At 42.8% G+C, this 13793-nt stretch overlaps 1 protein-coding gene across 3 annotated transcripts in view; it reads right to left on the bottom strand.

Annotated features, from left to right (window-relative positions):
• The window catches only part of znf423 (zinc finger protein 423), a 162842-nt gene that overhangs the window by 68986 nt on the left and 80063 nt on the right, over window positions 1-13793 (bottom strand). For 2 of the 3 annotated variants that reach the window (XM_044035599.1, XM_044035602.1), the window contains exons 13-19: window positions 13529-13679; window positions 12662-13225; window positions 12396-12580; window positions 11073-11512; window positions 9453-9669; window positions 7567-7651; window positions 918-938 (exon numbers count right to left, since the gene is read on the bottom strand). In XM_044035599.1, the coding sequence (XP_043891534.1) occupies window positions 918-938; window positions 7567-7651; window positions 9453-9669; window positions 11073-11512; window positions 12396-12580; window positions 12662-13225; window positions 13529-13679 (1663 nt within the window). The remainder of the gene's footprint in view (window positions 1-917; window positions 939-7566; window positions 7652-9452; window positions 9670-11072; window positions 11513-12395; window positions 12581-12661; window positions 13226-13528; window positions 13680-13793) is intronic. The other variant, XM_044035601.1, reaches the window with a different exon arrangement.

Genomic DNA, 13793 nt, shown 5'->3' with positions numbered 1-13793 from the left:
ATTTTGATACTTTTATTTTACTTAAGTCATATTCTATAAAAAAAAAAGTGACTTTAATTTCTACCAAAGTCATTTTCAGGTAAACATACTTTAATAAGTTACTTTATACAAGACAAATGATAATAATACATTATAAAACCGAAGCTGCGGGACCGTACGAAACCTGACTGTGGGCCGTGATTGGCCTGCGGGCCAGACTTTGGACTTGCCTGAACCAAAGGGTTAGGATTCTCTCCTTGGGTGTGACAATGTCGCAGACATCTGACGATATTTTTCACGTTATATTAATGAATTATAGCACATACTGTACGTATTGATGATCTAAAGGTAAATAAAGTGCATTAGCACGGCCGCTAATGTTGTTACTGTGCACCGATGTGAAGAGGTAACTAAAGCTCATGCTGTGGACACATCATTAGCCACCACATTCCACCGGGGAGCACTTAGATCCAGGTGAGTGGCCACTGGATACCTGCGAGGCATCTGTGTGTGTGCGTGCGTGCACATGTGTGTGTAAGTGTGTGTGTATATGCGTGCATGAGGAGGAGGGAGGGAACATGAAAACATGCAGCTAGCAGTGGAGGTGGGGGGGGGTGGGGTTTGGAGTGAATGAGGATTTGAGGTGAAGTCGGGGGGTAAGTGGGCAAAGATTTTTGCTAAAACGGGTCAAAATAAACAAACTTTTTCATATAGAAATATCGCATTTTTAGCCCCACACACACCATGCAATGTGGTTTTCGGGTTATTCATCCCAGAATGGCGCTAAAAAAAACACCTTTTCATCGTGCTAAATGGCTACTGGTACACATAATATACATGTTTTTTTTTTTTAAAAAGCAGAGGTACATGGAATGCGGATGGGCAGGCAGTGTCTTGCTCAAAATGCGAAAAACTAAGGAGACAGAAAGGGGACAAACCTTGCCGACAGGTGGGCTCCTCTACGGGCCGTTTCCAATAGGCAGGTGGGGATGGGGGGAGAGCGGAGGGAGAGAATGGGCAGGATTAGTCATACGTACTGTGAACATGGTGTAGGTGTGGGGGGGAGGAGGAGGAGGAAGGGGGAGGAGGAAGGGGGGAAAAAAAGCAGTATTATCTCGTTAATACTGAGGAAAAACATTACCTGATATGACCTGACCAGACACTGGTGTTTATTTTAGGGGGCGGGGCATGACTGGCTACATGACAAACAGAGGTTACACTGAAGTCTGGAGCGTATTTTGTTCAGTTAAGACTCAGGTGAGAGCGGGCGGAGACGGAGGTCAACACATGGAGATGAAGAGGGGAGAGGACAACAATGGAGAGGGCGGAGCTAAAGGGTTTGTGGACTCGATCGCCAAAGACTCACTCGTTTCAAGTGTATCAGGAAACTACGGTCACAACTCTATAAGCACTCGCTCACTCACTCACTCACTCACTCACTCACTCACTCACTCACTCACTCACTCACTCACTCACTCACTCACTCACTCACTCACTCACTCACTCACTCACTCACTCACTCACTCACTCACTCTTGCTCAAGGACACATTTAGACTTATACGTCTTTGAATTGAACCCACAACCTTCCAGTTGAAAGGCAACCCGACCTCTCACTGAGCCACCATGGCTCAATCCTAACTCCTCACTTTGTTTAATACTTTTACTTCTAAAACTTAAGTACATTTTATATCAGAAAAGTACATTTTGATACTTAAGAACAGTAAAATGTTTTAATATAATAAAAAGTGACTTTAACTTCTTCATTTTCATACTTTTACTTTAAGAATCACCTTTAAATACTTATAAAAGTCTTTTTTGTTCATCTTTTAGACAACGTGTGAGAGTCTTCTGGCGACTTAATGTCGACTTTCATGTCTTTACGCACCTGTGTTTAGAAGTATTTACCTGTCGGCTTAAAAACGAAAAAAAAAAGGCTAATCCTTAAGCTAGAAAAACCAAACAGTTTTAATGTCAAAGCTCTCAGACACTCACACAAACATAGTCGTGAGCAGTGTTTGTAATTTCAGCGCTCGTTTTTGTTTACACACTTTTACACAAATGGAAAGTCGAGGTACAGTAACACACACATCAATGTGTGTGTGTGTGTGTGTGTCGACATGTATTTGAGAAGTGAGGTCTCACGCTGTGAAATCTAGACCGAGGTGATTAGTAAAGCATTAGCGGCTGCATGTAACACTTAGAACATGCTGTCAACAACCTTATTTATGTGTGTCTCTCTCAGTGTGTGTGTGTCTGTCTGTGTGTGTGTCTGTGTGTGTGTGTGCGCTCCTTATTGAACTAAGTAACGTGTGTCACAATAATCACATTAAATCCACAACACATTTGTTTTTTAATCATATTGTATTCAACGTTTCAACAGTGATCCTGTTGTGGAGAATCAAGACGCGCACGCACACACACGCACACACACACACACACACACTGAATTGTGTCTTTGCCTCACACTACTACCCAGGGAAAACACATAAACGTGTGTGAGTGAGCCGAGCAGAGAAAAGGAACACAAACATGTGTTAACTACGTCTTAATGATGATAAAAAAGACCATAAAGTGTGAATTTTAGTCCAAAAACAACACATTTATGCTAAATATAGACACATTTATTGATTATTTTGAGCAAATAATCGATTAGTTGTGGGTTGAAATGACGTTTGTTTTGTCCGCAAATGAAAATCATTAACTTGTGAATGATTTATTTGTTATATGGAACAAAAAAAACATAAAATATTCACATTTAAGAAGCTGAAACTGTTTAATCAATGATCAAAATAGTCTGCATGGAGTCTTTCTGGAGCCAGAACTACGAATAAATACTTACTACGGTCTCTTCTCACGTCTACTTGTAGATCTTAAATCTTTAGTGCAAACCAGGTGTGAAGCAAACACCTGCTCAGACGCAGACTTTAACTCATTATTTATACACTGTACAAACACAGTAGGCGAGCGGCGTCTCCTCAATTAATGACTTCATTTTCTCCCATGACAGCAAAAACAAACAATAATGTAAAAATATATGTAAGGTTAAACAGAAAGTGCTGACTTTCCTCACAGTGTGAATGCACGTGCGTCACTTTCGTGACCCAAAAAACATAGATTAGAGATTATAAACAGGGATTATTTAGAGCTCGACCGTCTCATTTCGTCCGTTTTAACCTCAGAAAAACCTCACACTTCTTTCTTTCTTAATTGACTTTTGTCCCTTCAACCTTCTTGCATGATTTCTCCCCGTGTCTCTCTCCCTCTCCCTCCTGTCGCGTCCCTCCTCACTCCTCCTCACCCCCGCTCCTCCTCTCCGCCTGTGGAGCATGGGCATTGACCACATGGTGTTTTAATTAACTTGTGCGCCGTGTGGAAGCCAAAGCTTGCGGGAAACACACACACGCGGCGGCGAGTGACTCCACCATCACGGGAAAGCACGACCTGGGGCCGATTTCAGGGTCTCCTGTTCAAATGTGAAGTCTTCAACCATCTTTAAATCCTTAGAAATCTGTATTTATATCTACTTTGTGCTGCTACAATGTTTTCCATGCGGTTTGCCTCATTGAAAATCTCCATAAATAATAATTCACTTTTCTGCGTTTGATAAAGTATCAGGACCCGGATCTGCAAGTATTTCACAATAAAAGCCCCGTCGAAAACGAAATGAATGGAGCGAGGGATTGGACGTGGTGGCGTGCTTTTACTTTGACGGTACAGGACGTCGTGTGGTGTATGAAACTTTAAAGAATAAATAAACTGGAATGTAACGTGAGATAAAGCTCTTCATCACAGAGAGAGGGACCCCTAGTGGCAGAAATTAAACACGGTTGAAAAGAGTAAAAGAAAGCCCTGCAGATTTGACGTCAAACCTCTGATTCAGTTCACATTTGAATCCAACAGAACGTCCGTATCAACATTTGAAGAAGTTCTCCTGATGTTTCACTATTTTTAAGTTCACAGAAGTCTTTATTTTCAACTTAAGCCTAGAAATCCACATTGTTTGTTTGTTTTTTCAATCTTTGGCAAGGAATCTGGAGGACTACGTCCATTAGTCCATGACTTTAGGGCTGCAATGATTATTCGTTTGTTAATTAATTAACTAATCAAACTATTTTTGAAACTCTGTAAGTTTGAATCTTATTTTCAGCTCCTTAAATGTGAATATTTGCACCATAAAACAAAGAAATCATTAAATATTGAATAATTTGGGTTTTGTGGACCAAAAAAATCTAATTTAAAAATAATTAAATTTAATTTATGGTTTTGGAATCAATCAAAGCACGTTTCGGTTTTATGGGCCAAACAAGTACGAGTACGAGTTTCTGAGGTATTATATTCACAAGAACAGGAAAACATGCTGTCTCTGGTCATCAGGTAAAAACATACTGTAAAAAGTCCCGTTTTTAAAGTCTTTAAAGCTTTGAGAAAGTGTCTCCATGACAAACGTCCCCCAAAGCTTTTTCGTTGGCTCCAGCTCAAACACAGGTGACGCTGACTTTTCAAAGATTCCTCTCTGGACGTCTCACTTTGACCCCTCTCGCTCCTCTCGCTCCTCTCGCTCCTCTGTCTCCCCCCCAAACGTCGCCTCTCCGTCGCTTTCTCTTTCTGACAGCGTAATTAACAGGACTGTGGGGGGCGCCGTGTATTACCCACGGAGCAATGTGACAATCACATTTCTGGACTGGACCGTACCACTGCAACACAACCCCCCTCCCGCCCTCGTCTCTCCTCCTTCCACCAGTTTAAAGTGTCATTTTTATTACAGATACTAATCCACTGTTTACATGGACGTAAAGACGAGTAATTTGACGACACAGATTATGTGCAGATTATTGTCTGATTGTCCTAAAATAGTAGTTCCTTTTATATTTGATGTGATTTTCAAAAACTAAACTCACTTTAAAGGTGGATTCTGCTGTGAAAATATAAAATATTTGATTCATCAATAATCACACCCCTATTTTTAGTGACAAAAAAATAAAAGTTATAAGTTAAAAAGAGACAAATTAGTTCATAATATAAAATTTATGCCTATTTTTGCTGCCATTTCTATAAGTTACAGAGTTGAATTCAGGAACACTTGAACGTAAGCAAAAAAGGCTTCACAGCAAATTTACATTAGGTTGGAATTAAATGTATATTTATACAGATATTTCATGGAAAAACACTGCGTTGGTAACAATTAATCAAATGAAATACATCAATTTTACTTTTCCCCGCTGAGTTTACATTTGGAAAGTTATTTAAATGATGTTAGATAGATACGTTAGCACTATAGATAGATAGATAGATAGATAGACAGACAGACAGACAGACAGACAGATAGATAGATAGATAGAATCAGACAGTGGAGGAGCGACAGGATGACGGGCGGGACAGTTCTCAGGGTGAAGGGATGAAGACAAGATGGGGAAAAAAAGAGAGGGAGGGGAAAGAGGTCAAGAGTCAGAAGCTGACAGGAGAAGGTCTGAGAACCACATGCAGAGGAGGAGGAGGAGGAGGAGAAGAGAAAGTTGTTTAGGTGAAGCAGGGGGAGACGGATGGAGGGAAACAGTGGGTAAAAGACAGCAGCAACAATAAACTCTGAGTGTTTCTCTGTGTTGACGGCAAGCGTGAACAAGTGGGGACGTTTTATGTGAGTGGACACTGACTTTGACAGGACCAGTCGTCGTCATGGAGACCAAAACATGGTCTTAAAGAGGCAGAACCTCATTATACCCAGAGGAACTGGGTAAGTTTTGTGTTAAGATTTGGATTGTGACTGTGGTTAAAGTTAGGGAGGAGGTCAAAGTTTGTCCAGCTGTACTTCTGTCTTTCATTTGTCTCAACCTAAAGTCTCCAGACATCACTAGATGAGTCAGAGCATTGTCAGCGCTCACACACACATGCCTCAGAGTACATTAGTGACTCTTGGATGGCCTGTCAGGTCTGGCAAAGGGGGGGCGCTACAGGTGAACGTAGAGCGCGCCTGTTCCCCTTCACAACTCGTCTGCACCACCTCGTTAATCTCCATGACGACAGAGACTCAGATCACCACACAAATAAAACCACATGGTCAACAGGGGGAGGTGGAAACAGAACAACACACCTACTTCAAGCCTCACATGACACAAAACTTGCAGTAGAAAACTTTGCCACCTGTACCCGTGAAAACAAACAGCTGTTCTCGATGCTAAATATGAACCTGCCTGTCACGACCTGAGGGACTCACGAGAAATCTGCACATAAGAGACACATCTATAGTGTCATACGTATATTTAGTATTCTTAAAATACTACATATAAGGGTAGATGTAGTTGTTTGTGTGCCAAAGGCACAGTTTATTATACTGTGTACAGCCTACTGCAATTTTCAAATCGCAGGCTAAAATACCATCTTATTCTACTAGACTGAAGAGAACGACTTTGTTTCTCACAAATCTGCACAAATATCACACAGTTATATCTTAAATATGTTTTTTTTGAATGAAAATGATGAATAATGACAAAAAAAGTACAGTCATGTGACTCGGCTTTCGGTGTCTCTGAAAACCAGGATTGGGAAAAACTGTTCTATAAAGTTCTAAAATAAAGTTTACATGGATAACCATTGCTAGAAAATGCAACATGGACTTACTTATTTAAATTAATAATGATTTAATAATAAAATTCAGTTCCCAGGACGCACTCTGGACATGCCTGCCCTAAGCGTACTTGTGGTGCCCTTTCAATTTTCAACCCCTGCTCTACCAAATACCTGTGCACGCCACTGATGAGTCGCACAGTCAAAAAAGAGCTGCACGACCAAACGCAGCAGAGATGACGTCAGCTCTGGCACACACATACTACAAAAGAGTCATTTCATTTCCTTCTCTGCACCTGAATCTCTACGTTTGGTGAGTGGATGCACCGACACTGAAACAGCCAGAGTCAACAGAGTCAATAGAGTCAACAGAGCCAAAAGAGTCAATAGAGTTAACAGAGTCAATAGAGCAGTTAGAGCCAGAGTCAATAGAGTCAACAGAGTCAATAGAGTCAACAGAGCCAAAAGAGTCAATAGAGTCAACAGAGTCAACAGAGCCAAACGAGTCAATAGAGTTAACAGAGTCAATAGAGCCAACAGAGCCAATAAAGTGAAAAGAGTCAACAGAGTCAACAGACTCAGGACCAGCAGGTTCACCAGTAAATCTGAACTGACCCCAGTTGGAAAAACAGAATTTGTAAATAATAAATAAATAAATCATCTTTCATCGTTTGCTACAGTGTAAATAAAGTTTTATCTGTTCACTTTTAAAACACTCAAAGTGTTAATTTACAGCAGACACAAGTCAGGAGTTTTTTTTCTGTCATTTCACCTCCGTGTCTCACACCTGTGTGTGTGTGTGTGTGTGTGTGTGTTTACATGTGTGTGTGTGTGTGTACGTGTGTGTGTACTGAATCCAAGGTGTTGGAGGAAAACAAAGGCAGCAGATTTGTTTTTATAGCAAGAGAAGATACAAAAAGAGATGTGACATTTACAGTCATTACACACACACACACACACACACGCGCAAACACACTCACACACTTTAAATATACCACAAAGAGAAAGAGCTGTGCTCCACTCACCGATCATGTGATTGGCGACATGGATCTGGATCTCTCGCTCCGTCTCAAACGTCATTTGGCATTTAATACACTGGTAGGTCTTTTTCTACAACAACAAAAACAACAGCAGAACAAATGAAAGATTATTTGTTAAAACAAACACAACTCTTTGTGAAATCACAACTAAAACCAACAATGAAAAATAATCTGTTCCCCCTCAGGAGTGGAATACTGTGAGAGTCAGAGGGCAGAATCTGAACATTTTCTAATAAATAACAGACTTAAAAAACACTCAACTAAACCAAGCCGCCCCAGGCTGAAGGATAAACATGGGATTTGAATGTTTTGTAATAAAAAAAAACTGAAATAATTTGAGCACTTTAATGCGTCAGAAATGTCAAACATTCAATAAATGAAACATTTAAAAACAAACAAAACAGGGAATCATGGGTCTCTCACTCTCCTCTCACAGCATCTATAAACATTGGAGAAAAATAGCGGAATTCCCCTTTAAGGAGTGAAATTATGAGACAGAAACACAGAGAGAGAGAGAAAGTGAGGCTCCGCTGATGCAGTCACAGCCCACAGTGATCACAAAGGCCCCACTTCCACTATCTCACCGCTGTGTGAGTGTGAGATGCTACTTTGTCGTCTTTGTGCTGTTAGACTAAGCAGAAACAAAGGTGCAGGTAAGACTGACGCTCCCTAGGAACTGTCTCTAACACATGCACGCACACACGCAGACGCACACACACACACACACACACACACACACACACACACGCACACAGGCATGCGGCAGGTCCCGGGGAGTCTGACTGTCAATATCAAGTAGAGCGAACAGCTCCCACAATGCCTCAGCACGCCGCAGCCGCAAGACGCAGTGGGGCTCAGCTGACACACACACACACACACACACACACATACACACACACACACCAGGTAGAGCTACACACATGAACACAATGGCACACACGTCAACACTTCACACACACACACACAGTCTGGTCTCAGTGACGTCAGAGGACACTAGACTGTCTCATTCATTCACCTATCAAACACTAACCTTTAACCCTTTACACCTGATAACAGAGGCCTCAAACATACTTATTTTATTTTATTTATATATATATACATATATATATATATAATTGTATATATTCCCTGTCAAAACAAACACTTTTCTTTTGAAATCCTGTGAAATAATGTCAGAAATATCATTTTAATCTCATATCCCTGTCATGGAACTCTTATGTTACCCACGATCCCGCCCCCTCCTGACCAGACCACATGCTCAGTGGCCCCCAGGTCATGTCATTCATAAGATGACCTCAGCACACACACACACAGGTTTGTGCAGCGGCTCTTCTGAGGACTCTGCATTGACTTGCATTCATTTGGACAGTGTAAACAAAGCCTTATCCCTAACCATAACCAGTTAATCAATCTTAGTCTTAAACTTATCCAGTTCCTCAGATAAATTAGGTTCTGCCTCATTAGGACCAAGTTGTGGTCTCCATGAGGACTCCTGGTCCTGACATGGTCACTGTTTACATGTCCCTCATACATGTAATGCATCGACTGTCCCCTTAATCCTAACCTAAATCCCATTCGAACCCAAATCCAAAAACCAGGTCTTAACTCCCAGCGCTATTTAAAGATGCCAAAATATCCTCACTTTCCCAAAATGTCCTCCCTCTCTATGGTTTATACGTTTTCTTAGGTCCTCACAGTAGTGTATTTCACTACTTTTTACAGACAGGTACATTTGAGTTGAGCCACGTCAGAGACGGTGATTCTGATTGTGATTCTGAGGGATTTTTTTAGTGGAGAGAAAAAAAAAATCCATCCAGATTTTCTATAAAATTATTCATCTCTCAGCCTGATCTCGGCTTCGTCCGCCTCACCTTCGGTGCGAGCGAACCCTCGGCTTTCTTTCCCGCTGCGCTGGTTTCGGGGCTGACCTCGGGGTGATCCGTCTGGACGTGACTCTCCAGGTCTTCCAAGGTTTCAAACTTCACCCCGCACTCCGGACACCTCAGGCCGACCGTGGCCTTTTCACCCTGCACGTCCCCCGGCGTGGCTGCTCCTCCTCCCTGGTTCGGACTCTGGCCGTTCGTGCCCCTGATTTGATTGAGCATTGGTTTCATTTTAGCGGCTTGTTTCACAAAAACAACATGAAAACACAAGGTGTTTGCATTGTAACACAGAGAGCTGCTGTTCTGCGTCAGAATACAAGACAATATTTCAAAAAACAAAACTGTTGGAAACAAACGGGAGGTTTTTCAAGGTAGCTAATCCACAGACGCTAGCAATAGCAGGGCACTCTTTGACAAAATGCTACCAAAACATCTCTCACCCTCTCATCTGCATTTTTGTCAAAGCTTTAAACACCAGAGGTCAATTTATCCACGACTTGCTTTCTAACTAGCTAGTGTATCTGCCGCCTCTGCTAGCTAATCTTTCCATGTTCTTAGGTTGTGTTAATTACAGCTTTCCAAAAGCAACTGACAGAAGAAGAAGAAGAAGAAGAAGAAGAAGATGATAATGATGATAATAGCAAAACACAAGATGTTTAAAGGAAATCCGAGGAAGAGAGGAAGGTGGTACTGCAACATTACCGATGCTAACACCTGAAAAAACACAGAAAAAGATGTGTGTATTTAAGAAGACTGGCAAAGGAAAGTGACGGAGAGAAAGAGAGGAAGGAAAAAAAGAAGGAAGAAGACGAATAGCGAAGAAGATGAGGCAAAGAGAAAAGAAGACGGAGGCAGAAATGATTGAGAATGACAAAACAAAATTACCAATGCAAACAGTCGTAAAACTCCAAAGGAGGAGGAGAAATGTGGGTGCACAGTTACGCAACATTACATGACATCGACTGATGATGTGAAGAGATGTGGGAGGAAAAGCTAAGATGTGTCAAGGAGAAAAAGAGTCAAAGAAGAAGAGAAGTAACTGACAAACACCATAGATAAAGAAAGGAATGTACAAAGTCACTGAAGGAGGAGAAGAAGAAGAAGACAGTTATGGAACAGGCAATCATACAACTTAATAATGTTTAAAAAATCTGTGGTTTAACAGAGGAAAAATCCAGAATTACAGACATTCTAGGTCTATTTTAGGATAATAACAAGTTCATTACACTTCTGCTAGAGCTATCTCCACACAGACGACACTGTTCTATGCAGCTCCTTTTCATTTTCCATATTGGAATATGGAAAAACTCAATTGGACAGCACTGGTGTCCAAATGGCGCCGCATTCTACAATCGACGGCGGCGTCACAGAACGACGACTTGGGGTAAAGTAAACAGTCTTCTGTAGAATCTGTGTACACATGCACAGTTGTGGACACTTTGGTTTGTCTGTGGTGAAGTGAAATGTGGTTTTAAAAATCAACATTTGTCTCCGCCGCTTCAGCTCTTTCAGTCGAAATCGCAAAACAAAAAATAGACGTGGAATGTCTGTACGTCTGTAAGTTATTTATTATCCAGCGTCCACGGGGTTTACAGGACAGAGGCATACCTGCTCATGCAGCTGGCACAGAGACCATAAGGCAGACCGTTGACGTCCAGCTTCACCAGCTCCCCTTTGTTCTTGAACTCCTTGAGGCAGAAGGCGCATTTATACAGCTTATGCTGCTGCAGCTGACCGTTAGGGGATGAAGAGGCTGAGCCATTCCCCCCTCCTCCTCCTCCTCCTCCTCCCCCTCCTCCTATACCGTTCCCACCTCCTCCACCGACAAGTCCAGAACCAGTGGAAAGCTTCTGCATGTGGAAGGTGCCGTGGATCTTCAGCTCCAGGGTGGAGGTGACGGTCTGCATGCAGACGACGCAGCGGAAGCCGGTGAGGGAGTTTCGGAGGTCAGGGTGCATCTGGCAGTGCTCTATAAACTCCTCCTCACTCTGCAGGGGCATTTTACAGATTCGACAGGTTCCTGTATCCAGACTCTTACTGTGGGTCACCTGGAGAGAGGAGACATACGCAGGGTTTATCAGTAAAACAAGGAAAAGTACAAGTGTTTTATAAAAGAACTCAAAGAACTCTTCTTTCATCAATCACCGTTAATAATTCACCAATTACACAGTGATGATGTAGAATTCTCCATTTCACAGAATAACAGGACTACGCTAGGCATTTTTATAAAGTAAGTAAGCTGCATAGTGGTGGCTCTCTTAAGATTATTTCATCTTTTTTTAATCTGAAATTAGCCTAGATTAAATATAGGAACACAGAGAGAAAAAAACACAAGGGGACAAGCAAAAACACACAGAGAGCAGTGTTGTTTCACTCTTTAAACATCGACTACGCATTTGTTCTTCCTGCACAAATCAGTCCTCACTACGTTAAAATGAGCTGTACGTAGGTAGCTAGGTAGGTAAATTGGTAAGTTAGTAGGCAGGTAGGTAAGTTGGTAGGTAAGTAGGTAGATAAATTGGTAGGTAGGTAGGTCTGTAAATTGGTAAGTAGATTAATAAATTGCTAGGTAGGTTGGTCAGTCAAACGGTACGGTGGTTGCTAGGTAGGTAAGTTTGTAAGTTAGTGGGCAGGTAGGTAAGTTGGTAGGAAGGGACGTCAGTTGGTAGATAAGTAAGTTGGTAGATAAGTAGGTCAGTAATTTGGTAGGTAGGTTGGTCGGTAGATAAATTGGTAGGTAGCTAGGTAGGTCTGTAAGTTGGTAAGTAGATTAGTAAATTGCTAGTTAGGTTGGTCGGTCAAAAGGTACGTTGGTTGCTCGGTAGGCAAGTTGGTAAGTTAGTGGGCAGGTAGGTAAGTTGGTAGGAAGGGATGTCAGTTGGTAGTTGGTAGTCAGATGTACATGTGCCAGCTGGAGATAAAAAAACACACCTTGTGTTCAGTGAGGGTCAGCAGGGAGGGGAAACGCTCGCCACATATGGGACACATGTAGTGTTTTGCGGGACCTCGGTGTGTCTGGGCGTGTTCGCGAAGTCCGTTCTCAGAGAAGAACGTTCTGGAGCAAACGTTGCACTTGTGGTTCCCTTTGATGAAGTCGGCCTTCTTCTTTCGAGAACCTAGTCAACACCATGGGAGTTATTTTCAAGAATGAGTTAAATATGAAAATTCATAAAAACTGCGGGGGAATGAGTCGTTACCAGCATCGTCTTCTCCAGGTCGGATGTTGTGGTCACGCAGTCTGTGGTTCTGCAGAAGCGACTCCATCGTGTAGGCCGCTCCGCAGATGTCGCAAGCGTACATGGGCTCGGAATTGTCCAGCTCCTCCTCGCCGCCGCTCGCCTCATGACTGTTGACCGTGTCTCCTCCCTGGTTCCCTCCTCCTCCCACAACTCCACCCTTCAGCACCATGTTCTGCAGGTCGGCCTGCTCAGCGGCCGCCACCGTCACCCTCTCAACACCTCCCGCTCCTCCGTTACCGCCGCCGACTCCTCCCCCGCCGCGCTTGGAGGACTGCGCGAGGCCGTTGGGCGTCCCGTTCTGGCTGCTGCTGCTCCCCGTGCCTCCGCCGTTGCCTGTGATGTTGCCGCCGTCGAAGATGCAGTGCTTCTCCCTCAGGTGGCGCTCTAACAGTGAGATGGCGTGGAAAGCTTTGCCGCAGAAGCGGCACGTGAACTTCTTGCTGTGCGTGGTGATGTGACACTGGAGTTCCACCTCAGTTCCAAACGTCTCGCCGCAGAAGATGCACTTTCGGGGCTTGAGGCCTACAAGACACAACAACTTATTCAAGCATCACAATCCTCACAATCCCTTATAAAAAGGCCTGTTTTTGAAATGGTTGATCCTATCTTGGTGCTAACTTGTTGAAATATTTCAAATCAGAACACCTAACCCCTACTCACTCCCTCAGGTAGTAAACCCAGACGACAGACAAGATTGTTCAAACCCAACAATAATTCTGCCGATTAACTGCTTAAAAAGCTGTATTTTCTCTTCTTTTGTTGGAGTTTTTTTTTTTTTTTTTTCATGCCAATTTAAGCTGTGATCCAGAGAGAGGTGCACTGTACCTGCTCCAAGTCCCCCCGGGAGGCCTGCCCTCTGGCCCAGGTGGTTATGTTTAACATGGAGCTGAAGATCTGCCTCTTTCCTGAAGTCCCAGGCACAGGCTGTGCAGCGAAACAGCTTCTTCTCATTGCTATGCTTCACCGCCAAATGCACCTGGATGATGGAGAGCGAGCCGGAGAAGAAAGAGGATTATTAACTTTAAAAAGTTGTGTTCTTGCTCATTCTCTGATCCAGATGTAGAAGAAGAAGAAGAGTCAGTCTCATTCA

The sequence above is a fragment of the Solea senegalensis genome, linkage group LG10 (genome assembly GCF_019176455.1).
Source record: "Solea senegalensis isolate Sse05_10M linkage group LG10, IFAPA_SoseM_1, whole genome shotgun sequence".
NCBI lineage: Eukaryota > Metazoa > Chordata > Actinopteri > Pleuronectiformes > Soleidae > Solea > Solea senegalensis.
This window is presented reverse-complemented; position numbering and strand designations above follow the sequence as displayed.